The sequence below is a fragment of the Artemia franciscana genome, chromosome 15, assembly GCF_032884065.1.
Source record: "Artemia franciscana chromosome 15, ASM3288406v1, whole genome shotgun sequence".
Taxonomy (NCBI): Eukaryota; Metazoa; Arthropoda; class Branchiopoda; order Anostraca; family Artemiidae; genus Artemia; species Artemia franciscana.
In genome coordinates this window covers 29,181,660-29,200,654 of record NC_088877.1, presented here as the reverse complement: position 1 = coordinate 29,200,654, position 18,995 = coordinate 29,181,660, and the positions used below count along the sequence as shown (strand labels likewise).

The following is an 18,995-nucleotide window of genomic DNA, read 5'->3' as shown; positions in this document are numbered from 1 at the left end:
CCAAAACTCTAAAAAAAATGGAATTTTGGTACCAATAGCTACATCAAAAGAATCGCATTTTAATGCTGATTTTAAATATATAAGTTTCATCAAGTTTAGTCTTACCCATCAGAAGTTACGAGCCTGAGAAAATTTGCGTTATTTTAGAAAATAGGGGGAAACACCCCCTAAAAGTCGTAGAATCTTAACGAAAATCACACCATCAGATTCAGCGTATCAGAGAACCCTACTGTAGAAGTTTCAAGCTCCTATCTACAAAAATGTGGAATTTTGTATTTTTTGCCAGAAGGCAGATCACGGATGCGTGTTTATTTGTTTGTTTTTTTTTTTCCAGGGGTTATCGTATCGACCCAGTTGTCCTAGAATGTTGCGAGAGGGCTCATTCTAACGGAAATGAAAAGTTCTAGTGCCCTTTTTAAGTGACCAAAAAATTGGAGGGCACCTAGGCCCCCTCCCACGCTAATTATTTTCCCAAAGTCAACAGATCAAAATTCTGAGATAGCCATTTTATTCAGCATAGTCGAAAAACCTTAAAACTATGTCTTTGGGGACGACTTACTCCCCCACAGTCCCCGTGGGAGGGGTTACAAGTTCAAAACTTTGACCAGTGCTTACATATAGTAATGGTTATTGGGAAGTGTATAGGCGTTTTCAGGAGGATTTTTTGGTTGGAGGCAGGGGTTGAGAAGAGGGGGATATGCTGGGGGAACTTCCATCGAGGAATTTGTCATGGGGGAAGAAAATTTCCATGAAGGGAGCGCAGGATTTGCTAGCATTACATAAAAAAAACAATGAAAAAATAAATATGAAAAAGGTTTTTTTAAAGCTGGAAGTAAGCAGCAGCATTAAAACTTAAAACGAACTGAAATTATTACCCATATGAGGGGCTCACCTCTTCCTAATACCTCGCTCTTTACGCTAAAGTATTTTTAGTAATTTCAACTATTTATTCTGCGGCTTTTGTGATTCAGGGGTCATTCTTAATGAATTGGGACAAAATTTAAGCTTTAGTGTAAAGAGCGAGGTACTGACGAGGGGGTGACCCCCTCATATATGTAATAAAAACATGAGAATACAAAAGTTCTTTACGTAAGCTAATTTTTAAATTACATATATCTTTTACTTATAAAAAGATTCGTAAAAAATTAAAAGTTCTAGTTGCCTTTTTAATTAACCGAAAATTGGAGGGCAACTAGGCTTCCTCCCCCGCTCTTCTTTTCTCAAAATCATTCGATCAAAATTGTGAGAAAGTAATTTAGCAGAAAAAAAAAATATACAAAGTTCGTTGTAATTATTCTTCTGCGGAGAGCCAAAATCAAAACATGCATTGATTCAAAAACGTTCAGAAATTAAATAAAAAAAACAAGTTTTTTTTAATGAAAGTAAGGAGCGACATTAAAACTTAAAACGAACAGAAATTACTCCGTATATTAAAGGGGCTTTTCCTTCTCAACCCCCCGCTCTTTACACTAAAGTTTTTTACTGTTTTAAAATGTAGAGTTAAGAGAAAGAGTCAAACTTTAGCGTAAAGAGCGGGTGGTGAGAAGGAAAAGCCCCTTTCATATATGTAATTTCTGTCCGTTTTAAGTTTTAATGTCGCTCCTTAGTTTCATTTAAAAAAACTTGTTTTTTTTTCAATTTAATCTTTAGATAAAATGATACAATGTACAAAATGTACTACCAAACTTTCTACAGTGTGATGTAAATTACTATTTTCGTTGGAAGTGTCTAGATCGTTCTGCCAAGTATTGGAGTTCTTTGGTCTTTTGTGTCCCTAAAGGTTTTCTCCCTGAGTCAAGCAAAAAAAAAGTTGATTCTTTTATTGTGAAATATTTAAAAAAATATTATTCTTACCTTTTTTTTTAATGTAGCACCCATATTTTATTCTAAGAAACGATTGATATTATGTATACCAGATCAACCTAACATGGTTCAAAGATAAACCCGGCCGTCCCCTGTAAAAACCTAGGATCCGCATTTTTTAATTTTGGAAAAAAGTCACAAAAAATAGTTTTTTTAGTGGAAGAAATAGATGAAGATACAGCATTTCGTCAATATGTTTTCTGAACTCTGTTTTCTTCCCTTCCTCGCCAATCCGTTTTCTGTTGGGTGCAAATACAAGGTTTGTAATTATAAACAGTAACGTCACAATAAGAGAATTTGGGCAGGGGTGGGGGCAAAAGTTATTCTTTGAAAATCTAGCGGGAATTGAATTAACTGATCGCGAATTTTTTTTTCGATTTTTTCAATGAAAATGCCAGAAATCCACAAAAGGTGTTTTCCAAACCCAGGGGAGAAGACAAATGCCTCCATCTCCCCACCCCAATTAAAACCATTGATTTATAGTAAAGATTTTATGATTATATAGTTTTTGCCCGTGGTAAACCGGTGAAATATGTTTGTAATTCCATAGATACTAGGCTGTATCTCCACTATAACAGAAAGGGCAATTTTCACTGTACCATTGGATTCGCCATGTCAAGATGAGATGAGGTCTTTCGGGGAAACCACCCGATCAAATATAAACTCAATTTCATAATTTCTTGATTTTTAAAACGAGGCAATAAGTAATTACCCTCTCAGGAATACGCGTAGGTTCTAAGTTAGTTTTCAGGTGACACGATACCTTAAAATCATTTTGCGAGCCACAGCGTCAGCAAGTTGTCTCAAAGATTTAAGACTAATTCGCAAATTCTCCCAGGGGACTAGCCATCATTGAAAGCTGTCGAGAATTTGTGTTTTGACTAAAAACAATTAAATTTAACTTCTCTTTTGTCAGCTAGTTCGTCAATAAAAGCTGGTGTCACTGCAGCACAGGGAACTCCCAAAGCAGCCAAATAACTCAAATGATAATCATTTCAAGGCCGTATCCAGGGGAGGGGGTAGGGGTCCCTCAAAATGTTTGCCTGACTCGTAAAGACGTAACAAAAATGAATATAAATAAATTCTTGAGGCGTTTCAAAAGTTTATTTTTGTACCCCCCCCCCCTAAGAGAAAATACGTTCTTGAGGGACTTCGATCTTATTTCTGAATTATCCGAGCAGGTGTGCTGTAACATCTTAAGGGATTTCTCTTTCGTGAATTTTAAAAAGAAAGCTGCTCCATTTAATTGAAAAAAAAAAATCAGACTTTCCGAGACATCTCTATCTCTGGTACAAAACGGCGGAAGTTGCATAGTTTGATGTCCAGGAAAGTAGTTGTTGGATTTTGGTTTCCTGTCGTTTTTTTTCGTATCTCTAATCCAAGCTCTACACGTTATGGTAAGACTGCGGAATCTGTTGTAAATAGTCCGGCACCACAAATTAAAAAACTTTTTCTTGACAAGAGAGGCTGATCCTTCGTGGCATCGTATGTTCTTAAGTTAAGTGTAAACACTAAGATTGTTTTGACAGAGTAAGATATAATCTTCTCTCAGTGCGTGAAATTACCATGATTTTTGGCAGTTCGGAACTCTCATCTCAAAGTAAATTAGTAAGTCTAGAAGAAAACTGGGTTATCTTCAATCAGTCTCGCTAAAATTGCAATTAAGGCTAATCATCGTTATTATTGTCCAATGTTATTCTTCTTGGCCATGAAATTGCAAATAACAGTTGTGATTTAAGTGATTTGACTTCCATTTCTTTTCATTGTTTTGATAATTTCTTAATGAAAAAGGAAAAAAGTTATTTGAATTTGTTAAACAAAAAACGTAATAGGTTATATGGGAGTTTTTTTTTTGGTTGCGGAATTTCTATACTTTTGCTTTTAAGGAGTAAAGAATTATCTTTAATTTTCAAAATTTTTACGTATAAGTCGTAAAGATTCATGCAGGGAGTTGAGTGTCGGACAAACTGCAGGAGCCTCATTACTCCAACACGAACCAGCTGAAAGTAAAAGATAGTAAAAGAAAGTAAAATAAGTAAAAGAAATTGGTTTATATGCATTTCTGATACTTCTTATGAGTCCAGCAACAATATTGGAGGGGATTACCCACCCGCCCCTTGGATAAGGCCTTGCATGTGACCACTTTTAGAGCATTTTACTTATCAAAAGATTACTCTTGATAAGTGACATTAATTGTATATATTATGAGGCAGCATAACAAGCCCATCCTCTTTTCAACTAAAATTTTACGAAAAAGTACACTTGACTGATCAACAGTTTTGAATTTGGTCTTAAAATGTCACTGCAATGAGGTCTGTGAACTAGTTCTAATGGTGGTAATTGAGGGTCCTTCTAAAAAATGAATCAGAGATTTGCTTGGTTGGTTGCATAATTTTGTTAGCCAATGAGGAGGAGGTAGTCACTACAAATTCTCACTTATGAACCAGATTTTTTTTCTTTTTTTTTTAAGAGGCAAGATTGTTGGTGTCCATCAATCGGAGTCAGTTTTAATTAAGTTGTTAGTAAAGCAATTAAATGCTGTTTTTAGAATTCATTAAATTTTGAAAATAAAAAGTATTGTAATAAATAGAAAAATCGTAAGACTTTTGTAATTTGAGCCACATGCTTCTATATTTTCTAAATATTCTACTCCTCTTTTTAAATTTTTAATCCCTTCCCCTCCCTGCAAAATGAATGCCTGTGTACTTGCAAGAATCATGTAGATCGAATGAATGCATGATCGAACGTCCTGAAAGGGATGTGGGGGTGCCCCATCTAGTTTTCATCTAGTGAAAAATCTTTTATTTTACTTTCTCTTTTTTAGGAGCAGTCACGTTTATTATCGGTTTCACAGGCTGCGTCGGAGCACTAAGGGAAAACACATGCCTGCTAGCCTCAGTAAGTTTTGATAATGTATGCACTATTTACAACCTGGCGCTTGCTATGAATAGTTTCTAGGATATACAGAATATTGAGGTGTTTTTAACTACAGTGTATTTTGATTGAATGTCGGATTGTAAAACAGACTAACGGGTTCTGAAATTTAGATTTTCGCTGACAGTTTGATTTTGGGAATTAGGGTAGCATTAATATTCATATTACCAGATTTTAGTATGGATTTTAAAATTGACAGTTTTTCTGTGTAGCAAGATTATCGAATTGTCTTGTCAAAATTTGCATAAAACCTAAAATAGTACCAGAATAAGGTCGTTAGCATGTGTTTATGATTCTGTAGCTTTGATCCAAATTCTTTAATGTTCACCATGGTTACTGCATTTTATACATTTTTATCGTTCAGATATTAGGACAGCTTTTATTAATTTTGAGAAATTGTATGTTGATTTTCAAAATATTATTGTGCCTCGAGTTGTTTAAAGAATTGTCGCTACCTTTATTTTTCCCATCTAACAATGCACGTAAATTTACGTAGATGGTGCTCTTATAGGATGTCCTTCTATTATACAACCATATTTGGTAACAACAACGGATATTTTTCCCGCTGCAATCCCGCTCTCCGGTATAAGTTAGAAATTGTGGAAAACAATCGAATTACAGTGGAAATATTGGATGTTGCGGTACAAATTTATAAGGATCTTTATAAAAAAAATTTTGGGGGGGAGGGAGGAGGACCCAAGTCTGCAAACTCGCATGCTGATGACCTATCTTTAGGGAAGGTCTTTGGTTTCGTTTTCATAGCTAGACAGATCCAGCGTTTTCTTCGCTTCCTCCGTTTGCAATCCACGCACATGCGAAAGATAAGCTGTTATTTTTATGTATTTTTTTTTACTTTTTTTACATTGAAGAATTGACGTTTCTCTGGAATTTATCTTAAATTTGTGAAGCACGCGACGTATATTTCTGAAAGAATCTTGGGAACATGAAATGAAATTTGATGTGCTTATAATCCGCAGTAAGCATTTTATTTAATCATGATTATTGTAGAACAGAGAGCAGAAGGGAAATTAAAAATGACCATCGACCTGGACACGATTTCCAAGTAAAAAGTTTGTGGGTAATAAACCGTTTTAGCTCAGAATATAGCATTTGTTCCGCGCTTTAAATTGCTAAAATTTGGGTAAATATTTCTTTAAATATATTTCGCCTACATTCTATTTAGCCGTACATACATATTCGTATATTGTGTTATAAAAACTGACTGTATTATTGTTTTAGTACGCTATTTTCCTGGCAATTCTGCTGCTTCTAGAAATGACTGCTGGAATTCTTGGTTTCATTTTTAAAGACTGGGTAAGTACTTCTGAGAATGAACTTAGTGCATAAAGGAAATTATTCTCTCTCTCTCTGTATCTATCTCTCTCTCTGTTTATCTTTCTTTCTTTCTGTCTTGTATTTTGCTGCTATGATTTAAAATGGGTTACGGGAAAAAATGGTTGTCGGTGCAACATTTTGTTTGTGTGGGTATTTCTAACTACAACATAGAGTCGTTGTTTATTTAAATTCTTTACAGTCTTTTACGAATCGAAGTAACGTCTATTAAAATAAACGAATAACGTTAACGTTACGTAAGAAGTATAAACCCAAAATAAACTTGTTTCTCTATTTTATGACAGAGGCTTACCATCCTTTCTTGGTGATTTCTTGATATGTTAACAGTTATTTTGTGATATTTTTTTCTTTTGTTTTGTGTTTAGTTGCAGCGCTTTTTTTTTCTTTTTGACATGATTATATTCTTTTTTTATGGCTCTTGGTATCTACCAAGTGACATACAGCGGTCGCAAATTCTGTCGGTCGGTCTGTTGGTCTGCCTGTCCTGTTTTTGCTAGTTTAGGCACTTCCAGGTAATCTAGGACGATGAAATTTGACAGGAGTATCAGAAACCAGACCAGATTAAACTAGAAATTCTTGTTTCCCCGACTCGTCCATCTGGGGGTGGGGGGGGGGGACGGTTAAATCGGAAAAATCAGAAAAAATGAGGTATTTTTAACTTACGAAAGAGTGATCGGATCTTAATGAAATTTGATATTTAGAAGGATATCATGTCTCTGAGCTCTTATTTTAAATCCTGACTGGATCCAATGGCATTGGGGGAGTAGGGGAGGGGCTAAAATCTTGAAAAACGCTTAGAGTGGAGGGACCGGGACGAAACTTGATGGGAAAAATAAGCAGAAGTCCTAGATACGTGATTGATATAACCGGAATGGATCCGCTCTATTTGGGGGAGTAGGGGGGGGGGGTTAATTGTGAAAAATTAGAAAAAAATTGGTATTTTTAACTTAAGAAGGAGTGATCAGATCTTAATGAAATTTTATATTTAGAAGAACCTAGTAACTTAGATCTCTTATTTTAAATCCCAACCGGATCCAGCGTCATTGGGGGGGGGGCGGAAATCTTGGAAAACGCTTAAAGCGGAGAGATCAGGATTAAACTTTGTGGGAAGAATAAGCACAAGTCCAAGATATGTGACTGACATAACGAGACCGGATCCGCTCTCCTTGGTGGAGTTGAGGGGGGGGGGAGTAATTTGGAAAAATTCGAAAAAATGAGGTATTTTTAACTTACGAACGGGTGATCAGATCTTATTGAAATTTGATATTTAGAGAGATCTTGTGTTTTAGAGCTCTCATTTTAAATCTCGACGAGATCCGGTGACATTGGGTGGAGTTAGAGGGGGAAACCGGAATTCTTGGAAAATGTGAAAATTGAGGTATCTTTATCTTACGAATGGGTGATCGGATCTTACAGGATCTTATGTCTCAGATGCTCCATTTTCAGTTCGAATCGGATTTGGGGACATAGGGGGGTGGAGGGATAAACAGAAATCTTGGAAACCGGAAATCTTGGAAAACTCTTAGAGTGGAGAGATCGGGATGAAACTTGATGGGAAGAATAAGCACAAGTTTTGATACGGGATTGACATAATTGGAATGGATCCGTTCTCTTTGGGGGAGCTGGGGGGGGGGGGGTGTTAATTGGAAAAATTAGAAAAATTGGGGCATTTTTAACTTAAGAACGGGTGATCGGATCTTAATGAAATTTGATATTTGGAAGGAACTCGTGTCTCAGAGCTCTTATCTCAAATCCCGACCAGATCTTTTAACATTGGGGGGGGGGGGGGGTTGGAGGGGGAAACCGGAAATCTTGGAAAACGCTTAGAGTGGAGAAATCGGGACGAAACTTGGTGGGTAGAATAAGCAAATGTCGTATATACGTGATTGACTTAACTGTACTGGATCCGCTCTCTGTGTGGGAGTTAGGGGGTGAGGTTCAGTGCTTTGGCGAGTTTGGTGCTTCTGGACGTGCAAGGACGATGAAAATTGGTTGGCGTGTCAGGGAGCTGCACAAATTGACTTGATGAAGTTGTTTTCCCCGATTCGACCATCTGGGGGGCTGAAGGAGAGGAAAAATTAGAAAAAATGAGGTATTTGTAACTTACGAGTGGGTGATGTTATCTTAATGAATTTTGATATTTAGAAGGATCTTGTGACTCAGAGCTCTTTTTTTAAATCCCGACCGGCATTAAGCCTCTGATTGTCATTTTAAATCAATCTATTGATTCTCAGAATTTTGCTAGAGCTCATACCATATGAGCTCTTGGCTCTTCCGGCCTCGTCACAAGTGCCATATGAGCTCTTAGCTCTTGTTTATATTTAAGAATCTTGTAATAATTAGACCTCTAACACCTATATGCAATAATATGAGAAAGATGGGCGCTAAAAAAAAGAGGAAGACACACTGTACATTTCCAGAAAAGATACATTTTCCAGTAATTTCAGGAATAAAGCGGCGTGGCACCAAACGCCACCCTTTCTGAGCAGAGTGCAGTACGCAAATGTAGTTTGATCCCAATTTGGGATCAAGTTACGAGTATTGCTCGTGATGTTTAGGGCATATTTGACGGGTGAAGGATGACAGATTTCCAAGATTTTGGTCATCCACCCTGGCCCAAAAGAAATCCCCCCGAACGGAGCGGGAAGTGGCTATAAAGAAACATTTAAAGGAAATCGGAAAACTGTGGCAGGGGATTAAAGGAGAATCTTTGGATGGGTTGGGTTGAAGAAGAGCTGTGTGCTGATACGTTGGTCTCAGACGCGTTGATGATGCAGTTAGTTGTTAGCAATAGTAGTTGTGATAATTTGCTTCAATGTTTGTGCTTGTTTTTTTGATGGATTAGTATGCTTAGCCTCACTTTTCATTGTCTCATAATTTTAGTTTTTTTAAAACTAAATTATAAAGTAATGTTACCGTTCTTTATTCTTGTTGAAGGTCTTTTTCGATTAAGGTGTTAGTCTGAAATTGCGGAAAGGTCTTTTTGAAAAAACAAAAACAAAACAAAGAACACAGACAAGTTTTTGGAATTATAAAACATATTTGTATTTCATAGTTATATTAGTTTTGTATTTTTCATTTGCCTTTTAAATAATCAAAGAACATGTTATAAATTGTATTATTAGAACATTTTTCGAGTGTAAGTTTGATGCGAAAAAAAGAGAATGGTTAGTTGGTTTTGTACTAGCCGATTCCCTCCTAATGCAAATACAGGCAGAAACATATTTGAAAAATGAGTTTGAGGCTGTTGAGCACAGTTAGCATATTCTATCTTTTTGTTATGGTACTCATTTAAATGAATATCTACTAAACTGTATGCAACAATATCTATTCATTAACAGTGATTATAATAATATTACCTTTTTTAGATAAAAAGCCAAGCAACTAATGGTTTCCAGGCTTTCATTGTACACTACCGTGACGATCCAGATCAGCAAAACTTAATTGACTGGATTCAAGATTCATGGGTGAGTTAATATTGAACAATTGAATTATAATTTGAAAGCTAAATTATATTAATAATAATTCTGTTAATTATGTTGTGCTAGAACGGAAGAATTACATGTATTGAAGCCAAGTAAGGAACAAAGATGACAGTTACAAATATTTTTTTTTGGATAATTTATCGACACTAGAACTTTCCACAATATTTGGGGCACTAGCTAGGTGCGTAAGCCACTTGTTTGTGATAAAAGTGTCTAAAATTACAAGTTGATGGTCAAGATCTAACAAAAAAAATGATCTAGAAAACAAAATAATAACATTCAAAGATCAGGCTAGAACGCGAGCCCGAAAAAAAATAACAACTTCCTTGATTGAAACTACAACAAACGTACATTCTAATTTGATCGTAAATTCGTATGATTGTCTGATAGAAAGGAAAAATAGCCAAAAATCTACACAATAGCAATAGAAGAGGTGAGTGAAGGCTAATTTGCGATATATCAAGTCCAAATATTAAATAGAATAATGTAACAGCCCATACGAGAGAAAAAAGGGTAAATTTATACTAATTCTCCAGAAATATTGATAACGTATTGTGCATTAATAGTTGCCGGCTTTTCAATTGTCAGGTTTTCTTCGAAAGGATAGGTAGCGAGCTTGTCGCCCAACCTGCAGCCGAGGTTGAACCCCGGGCTGCATATTACCAAGCAGAAATCAATTCCCTGCGCTAGCGTGAAAATTTTGCATTCAAAATAAATAAAATAAGTATATTAAAATAACAACTTATTAATTTTTATTGGATTTCCAGAGACAATAGGCGATCTCTCTTGTCAAATAAGATTTGCTCGCCTTGCTGTATTATTCTGAGAAATTAAATTTGTTTTATCCTTTTCCTTCAAAGACTTTGCAAGTTCGTCCGTCTTGGCATTTCTCGCGAATTTTAAAAGATGAAAATGTCTCTCAGTAGGCCTCATTTCCCGTTTGATGTCTGAAAAATTTTGAAGTTTTGGGACAGAGAAAACAAAACCAAAAAGAAATGCTAAAAGGGTGCAAAAGAGAAAAGCAGTTTGAAAATAACGTGGGAGGGGGGAAATAAAATATCGCAACATCTGCCTTCAAATTTTCCAGTTTTCATTTAATATTAGGTCGTTTAGTTTCAGTTACTTATTAAAGAAAAAGAAGCTAAACGAGAATAAATTCTGAAGAATCGATCTAGAACTTCCACTCATTATTCTAGCCCACTCAACCTGGAGTCACACATTGTCTGCCATGACTTAATCCTTTTGAGTGTACTAAAGGGCAATTAAGTTAATGGAATGGGGCTTGGAAAATGGCGCTGCTGGTGAAATTAAACGTGAAAGCTGACTAGCTGATTACTTTCACTATGTGAGCCATGCCATCAATCTTTTGTGCTCGAAGATGGTTTCTGTCCCAATTCTACAGAATACGCAAGATGTCATACGAGAAATAATCTCTGATTTCAGTTCGAGTGCCTAACGAACATGACCTCTGAAGAAACATCTAATGTGAGACAATGCTATAGCTGAGACCCTCATTGGTCTTTATATCTCAAGATTTGTAAAGAGGCATGAGCCATTTAGTTGGTTTTTGGACTCCTCATTGATTATTTCTGCTCTGCAGGAGACGGAAGGCTGGCAGGATCGGGAGATCAGCAGTAAAGCATGTGTACTGCGTTCCTGCATTGAGAAATCAGATACGTTGATAGGATTGATCTGCTTGATTTCGTTTTGGTCTATTGTGAAACAATAAGCGGAGTCATTTCAACAAAAGGACGGTGATTTTGTGAGAGCTTTAGGACTCGTAAGCAGTTTAAAAGCAACATTAGAGGAAATGCGAACCCGTGCAGAAACCAAATCTCTCTATACGGAAGTCGATAATATGGGAGAAAAAATTGATGTTGCCATGAAAGTTGTCTAACCACTCATAGTCTTTCGATCTGTCTACCGAGCAGGAGTACCGTATATGGTTTAGAAAGTCAGTACAGGATGGCGGCATTCATCCCATCCCTTGATATCATGCTACTCGATTTCACAGAAAGATTTGGCTCCCATTTTATCAATGCCGCAAAACTGTCAACATAATCCCAGCTGTTGGTCATAGCAAGATTTGGGTCCATCTTAAGGCAGGTGACGATAAGTACAAGGACCTTCTCAGTCGTACAGAGACAGACTTCAAAATGGAACTTTAGGTCTGGAAAATCTACTGGTCAAATGTTGCAACGGAGACGCCGAATACGGCTATTTTGGCTCTCAACAGATGTCAGGAGTAGATTTTCCCAAGCATCCTTGTTTTTGCTCACAATCCTTGTGGTGCTTCCAATATCAACATGCGAGGCAGAAAAAATGCTCCAATTTCGACAAGACGTGTTCTGCAATGAGAAGCACAATATCGGGGGAGAGGTTGGATGCGCTGTTGTTTGTGCAGATATACAGAAAGGAACTGCCAAAAACAGAAGATGTCATTGCTTTGCTTGCCTTCAGAAAAGCTCGGAGACTGAATCTGGTACTGTAGTGTTGTCTTTTCTTTCATTTTGTTGAATTTTCATTTTACTTTGATTGTGATTTTTTTTGTAATGAATAACGAACGACATTTAAAGTGTGATCTAGGTTGTTGTTACAGGCATGACTCAAATAGATCTTAACAAACATGTTCCCGTTTGACCAGGTGGAAGTGTCATGATCACCCCCTGAAACATTCTGTCTGACTACTTTCTAGGTTGTTTTACATCAGCACCACCCAGATTCACAATAATGAAATGGTCCGATGAAAGCGGTATCGATACCCCCACCTAGCATTGCGCTCGAGTCACATTGACGCCCTTGGCCCAGTACCCCCTCCCCTTAAGATTTTGCTCTATATCCGCAGGTGGATCCAAAGGTCGTTAATATTTATTTGTTAATTATCTTGTAATTTTTTTTTTAGAATTCGAATACCAAAAAGTGAAGCAAAAAAATTGAAATTTCATTGAACAAAACATGATTACTGAAAAGGACTCTGATAACGTAGGCTCTCTTGATTTTTAAACTTTTAAACCTTGGATGAGGACTATATATTTCGAACTGTGATATCTAATTTGGTTGAATAAAGTCTTGTGTATCATAGGAAAAAGCCTGAGATAACAGCTATAGTAAGTAAAGTGAGATGAGGGACAGTGTGAAAAATCCCAAGAAGTGGCATTGTAACTAAACGAAGAGCAAGGCTCCTGGCTAATCTTTCTTGCGTATAATAATAATTTATTTCTTACCCTCTAATGTTGCGATAAAGTGGAGTAACAAAAACGAAATAAAAAAGAACACGTACAAAAAAAAAAAAAAATTTCCTATGACAGCATATGTATTGAATCGGATCTATGTGTGTGTATCTATATGTTTTTCTGTTTCTTTATGCACAATAAAACAGTTAATCTAGCTAAGCTATAGGTATCATATTCTCCCCAAGATCGTTAATTTTCGGAGACCAATTTTGGAACCACAAGTGTTGGTGTAAACTATACGAATCACCTAAAGAAAACCAAGGGTAAAAAAAAATCAAGAAAGCTCAGATTTGAATTACGTCATGGTTTTCTTGATAATCTCAGAACCATAAGATTGACTAAACTGTAAAAATAAAAGAAACGTATTTACAATTTCAGAGCGTCTTAGAAGCAAATTTTGTCTATTAATCTAAGCTAATTCACTATCTTGAAGATTTTTGTGTATGCTAGGCTGTGACGTACATAAAGCACTTGGGGGGATATCCAGGGAAGGTTGGATTAGCTAACGAAGCTAGGCAAACAGTCGTTGCTCGGTTGTTGGCTTGCATGTATACATATGTGTATGAAATCAAAAGTCTAGAATATGCCAGTATTTATATATACTTATGCATATGTGTATCTAGGGATGTATCCCATGGCTGGTCTGAGGGCTAAGTCCCAAAGCACTGCCCGAGAAAAGGATAAAGAAGGGGGTGGGCAGTTGAAGTCATAACAGTTTTTCATATAATTCTTTTAAAATCGTACACGCACAATCTTTCTACATTTCTTTTACGCACAAATATAATTGACGGAACTATCAAAATCTCAAGTTTTTCTATAGTATTTATGAAACGCTTTTGCAGAACGTAAGCGCTCTGAGGAGGATGTTTCAGCCCTTCCTACTCCTCGATACGCTCCTGTATGTATATACCACTCCGGGGGAGAAAAAAGTCAAATCCCACAAAATCGAGTGAAGGTCATATTTTACCCAACATTTAGTATTTCATATCTCTTTTATAGCTTCAGTGTTGCGGTATTGAAGGACCTAAAGATTGGGACAGAAATATATATTTCAACTGCAGCTCAGTGGAGGTTGGTAGCCGGGAGGCCTGTGGAGTGCCCTTCTCTTGTTGTAAACCTCAGCCAGGTGTAAGTAAACTTATTCATATTTTTCTTAGTTTCGTCTTGTTTATTATGCCCTTATTGAACTTCTATAAGTTTTTGTGCTTATTGACCTAAGTTGGGCTCATAAATTTACTTCACAGTTTCATTTACTATAAAATCAGAAATAAGATATGCGCTATAGAAGAAATTGCTTTTACTGATGGCAAGGAATTCGCAGGCTTGGCTCCTGCTAGTAGTTTTTGCTCACTTGGGGTGTGCTCCAGATCTAAATTTTTAGGAATTATAATTAGTTATTTTTTTGTTATTTTCGTTCCGAGATAGCGGGTAGTACAAAATTATAAGTAATTTAAGTGTACTACGATGGTAACTCTTTTATGTGTTGCATTTTTTTGGGGGACTACAATTAGGCCTATCGTCAGCTGTCATTTTACGATGAAAGTAATGTAAATAATTAGCAGTCATTATTGATAGTTTAGGCCTGGAGTAAATCCTTGCTAACATTTAAAAAAGGAAGAAAAAATGTAAGGATAAGAAAAGCAATTTAAAAAAATTGAAACTAACTTTCGAATTCGTTTAAGGTTATCGAAAAAGTTAAAACGATGGAAAAGAAAAAACTTTTGTGTAGCATTAATTTACCGAATACTACTATTACTAACAACTCACCGCAGCAGAAAGGCACCTTGGGCCAACACAGCTACACACGCTCCTCCTCCATCCCAATTAATTCGTCGAATAGATTGGGAATTTATCGAACAAATTGAGCAAATAGCAAGTGAGTTTAAAAGTGTAGCGGCGTAATATGACTTATCCAAATCTTATCGAAAAAGTGTAATTTAATTGGATCGATTTATTTAATTTGTCTCTGGATCAAGAACACAAATATTATTCTTCAACAAAAAATTTTTGGTGATTGTTTGAGTTGGTTAAAGGTATATTGAAACTGTTATCGAAAAACTGTAACCCTTTTTGTTTAACTCAAAAGACTTGCTAGTGACTATTCAAAGCTGATTTATTTTTATGGGAAAACTTTGATTTTCGTGATTTTTTTTTGGGGGGGGGGAAGAGGGTATCTATATCCCTTGAATTATTTTGCATCAACTCTAAGTCTAAATTATTTTCATTAATTTTTGTATTGAATAATAAGTTTATAAAAAAACTTGAACTTAATTTTTCTCGGCACTTTAAAAGAAAATTAAGGTTAGCAAAGTGGTTTAGTATATTCAAGCAAAATAAAGAAATACTGTCTCAAAACTGTCTCGAACACATTGATTAAAAAATAAAGTAGGTGCACTTATAAATATAGAGAGGTCCAAGTCTCAGGTGCGGGCATCCTACAACCTTCCTGGGGTAGAAGGGAGAGGGGTTGAGCTAATCAAACAAAAAGTACTTTTCATGTATTTTCTTTTGCAACTTCCAAAGATTGGGGTTTTTTAAAATATTTTATGAATTATTAATTCCCCTATATCATCCGTGTGTGTAGGTAGAATTTATAGGATGACTAGATAAGTCTGCAAATCTTGCAATTTTTGTCAACCTCATCTATTTTCAGGAGATTATCAAGAACAAGCAGTGTGGCTACGATGTTAGAAAACAAGACTATGTAAGTTATATTCTTTTTCTCTCTGTGCTTTTATATTGATTTTTCGAAAAAAATCTTTTTGTGATTTCCTTATCCTTTGCTGCATATCTTTCTATTTCGTTTTTCTCCTTTTTCTTTCATTCTTCTATTGTCATTTTTATGCTCTTTCTTCCCCGTTTTTCCTTTGTTCTTTCCTTTTCATTTTGCTGTTACTTCCCTTTTTCCTTATATATGACTAGAGATAGCATTCAAAATCGTATAATTTTCAAACCTGGGTCAATGTTACAAGACTATCATCTTCATCGGAGATTAAATGTTATAAACAGTAAAGCGGGACAGAAATTCTAAAAAACCATCAGCCATCTAACTTTTCTCTTAATACGTAATTAGGATAAATTACGTATAATGTCAAATTAATAATTAATTAGATATAATAGCAAATTAGGTTAAACAATCGCTTTCCAGATCCTCTGATGTTTTAAAGAGAGTTGTTGGACTTGGTGGATGAAACTTCTTGATATTTTCAGGAATTGATACACGAGCTCAGTCCTAAATGTTTTGATCAGCAGGCTCTACTACTAACTTTGAAGTATCAAAGAGAATTTGTACGGAAAGCCATTTTCGGAAAATAATTAGCTAAATAGATTTTTGGTAATAAAATACTAAAACACCTAGGTGTGTTAAGAGAGAAAATGGCAAAACGAAATGAAAATCCCTGGTAAATAAAGCCGTTTTGCTTACATTTGAATACTATTTAGTTTTTGGTAGAAAAACTTGTACTTAGATTTTGTAACTCTAATATTTCTAATGTTGCTGTTGCCAGATACCAGGCAACAGAAATGTGTTTCTACATTTCGCATAGTAAAGTAGTCGAATTAATGAATGTTGCCAAATTTTTCTTTGGCAACAGTGGTAAAATGGTCCTGATAGTCGCCAATGTGTTGCTAGCGGGTTATTTTTGTATTGATTTTCTTATTCGACAGGCATTTTCACATCTTTTACATTTAGCTTCGGCATTCATTTTTATCAAGAATCTTTAGCATTTCTTCGCTATTGTCGAAAAAATTAAATTCAACATCATTGAAGTCAGTCGTCTCAAGGATTTTCCCTCCTAAAGTCTTTCACATTCATTCCTGAAATTTAGTATTTCTAAGACATCTTTTTGTAAATTTCATTGAGGATTTAGAATTTCTCAATAGCTTTTAAAACAAATGAATACAATGACAATAGCGAATGAAATGTCCTTGAAATCCCTAGTAATTGGACAATGAGAAATGCTTGATATTGAATGTCACTTCCATATATCAGATTAAAATTCTCTTTTTCACGGGGTAGGGGCCGAGTGGAGCCACTAATGCTGCGTAGCAAGATTTTGTTGATGACACTTATTTAGTACCATTGAAGCTCAATGCTCCTTGCTTGAGATTGGATGAATAACAATTACTTTTACTCCATCTCAGGTATCAAATAGCTGAGACTGAGGCATTTGTAATAAAAGTCTAAAATATCTAATATCACTCTGCTCCAAACCGTGAAAATTGACTGAATTTGTGCTATAAAAAAAAAAAAAAAAAAAAAAAAAAAAAAAAACTGTGTAAATTCTTAGGGATTATCTCTGGGAGTAGTCATTTTATGGTTCTGGGGCTAAAAAAATTGAAATAAATATAGTTTACTAGTCCCCACGAGTATTGTTTTGTTCGTCTAGTTAGAAGATACGGATTGGAAAAATTTCAAATCAATGATCAAGATCATTTGAATTGATTCCTTGAGCTTCGTCAGTTCAGGAACCATCTTTTTCGACATCACGTAGCCATCTTCCAAAAAATTTTGCGCTTTTTTCAGCTGTATGCTCTAAAGTTGATGATTTCTGTTTTCAATTATGCAATCCCTCTCAAATTCCAAAGTGCCTGATTTAAATAGCTAGTGACCATAGTTCGTTTTGGAAAACCTTCAGCCGAAAGCCGTCGAGGGCCTTTCGACCCATCAGCAATACTTGTGCTAAACTTAAACCTTAGATGGTATTGCGCCCCAGAGGCGCTTAGGACATCCACTAAGAGTCGCAAGTCATCTCTCATCACTACAGCCGCCAAAGCGTACTTCCATATGGGATGGAACAAGGTATTGAGACTTGAGAGGTCTGCTGCGTCGGAGAGTGTTTTGGGGGCGTCCTCTTCTTCTGTTACCCCATAGCTGTCACTAGAGGACAACCTTTGGTAGTCGGGTTTCGGCATGCAAATTACATTCACGAGAATGTAATTTAGGAACATTTCTAAATTAGAATGTAATTGTAATTTTGTAACTTTAAGAATTTGGTCAATTCGATTATCAGCGGTCGAGATGTTTTCTGTCGTACAATAGTATTCATCACTTTTTGGGTCTACTGGATATTTAGAATGTATCTTGAACACATATTTTTGAACGCGAAGAGTTTCTTTTTAAGTTGTTGGTGTAAAATCCAGGTTTTGGAACCTTAGAAAATCTCCAGAGAACGTTCCTGTTACGTGAAGAATGCATTTGCCTGGCCGACTCTGTGTTTGATTTCTCGCTGGCACGAGCCTGTATGGTGTATTGTACTTTCTAAATATTTGAAATCCACGACCTGCTCTATCGTCTAGTTTTCGCATCGAGCAGAGATCCAGTTTTGTTATTCTTTTTTGCCAGATTTTGTTGGCGTTGTTCTTTAGGCCAAAAAGTTTGGCAGCGTCTCTGACGTGGTTTTTGAGATTTTGCTTGCAGGACTCTTATCTATTATTATCTAGTGGATTTTATGCCAGTCGCATTTCTGGAGAATATAGTCAATGATGAGGATAAGTAAAGGCGGTTATAACACACACCTTGCTTCACCCCTGTCATGATGCGGAAGTATAGGGTGCTTCCATCATTTGCCTTCCTGCAGTATTCTGAAACTATTCAGACTTCTGAAATTCTAGGTTAAGTTTATCAGGAATGCCATAGTATCGGAACACCATCCATACCGATTGGTGATCTACAGAAACGAAGTCTTTGCTAGAAGTCTGTGAAGATCAATTTTGGCATTCATTTGCTTCTTCTAAGAGCATACCGAGAGTAAATATAAGATCAGCGCATGATCGGTTTGTGTTTTTTTAAATGACCAAACCCCACTTAACACATCTCTCTAACAAAGAAGGGATATGATTACTTATGTTTGATACATTTGTAAAGTTAATAGAACATTTTCATAATTGGATAGCTGAAAAAGGATGTTCATATTGGATCTCTTTTTAGAAATTTTAGTCGAAATTGGGTTTAACTACCTTGCAATCTAAAAGTTTTTTTTTTTTACTGTTCAAAAGTGTTAGTTGGCCCAAGACCAGATCAGTATCACTAGCCAATAAGCTTAGATTAGTTAATTGTTTGTCAACATCATCAGCAATTGGGAAACATCTAGAATGAAATTTCACAATTTGTGTCATGCCCCTTCCA

The 18,995-nt window shown here is 35.9% G+C and overlaps 1 protein-coding gene across 3 annotated transcripts in view; it reads left to right on the top strand.

Annotated features, from left to right (window-relative positions):
- The window catches only part of LOC136036296 (tetraspanin-5-like), a 53,553-nt gene that overhangs the window by 15,319 nt on the left and 19,239 nt on the right, over positions 1-18,995 (top strand). For all 3 annotated transcript variants that reach the window (XM_065718445.1, XM_065718444.1, XM_065718446.1), the window contains exons 3-7: positions 4,688-4,761; positions 6,037-6,111; positions 9,519-9,617; positions 13,868-13,996; positions 15,522-15,572. In XM_065718445.1, coding sequence (XP_065574517.1) covers positions 4,688-4,761; positions 6,037-6,111; positions 9,519-9,617; positions 13,868-13,996; positions 15,522-15,572 — 428 coding nt within the window. The remainder of the gene's footprint in view (positions 1-4,687; positions 4,762-6,036; positions 6,112-9,518; positions 9,618-13,867; positions 13,997-15,521; positions 15,573-18,995) is intronic.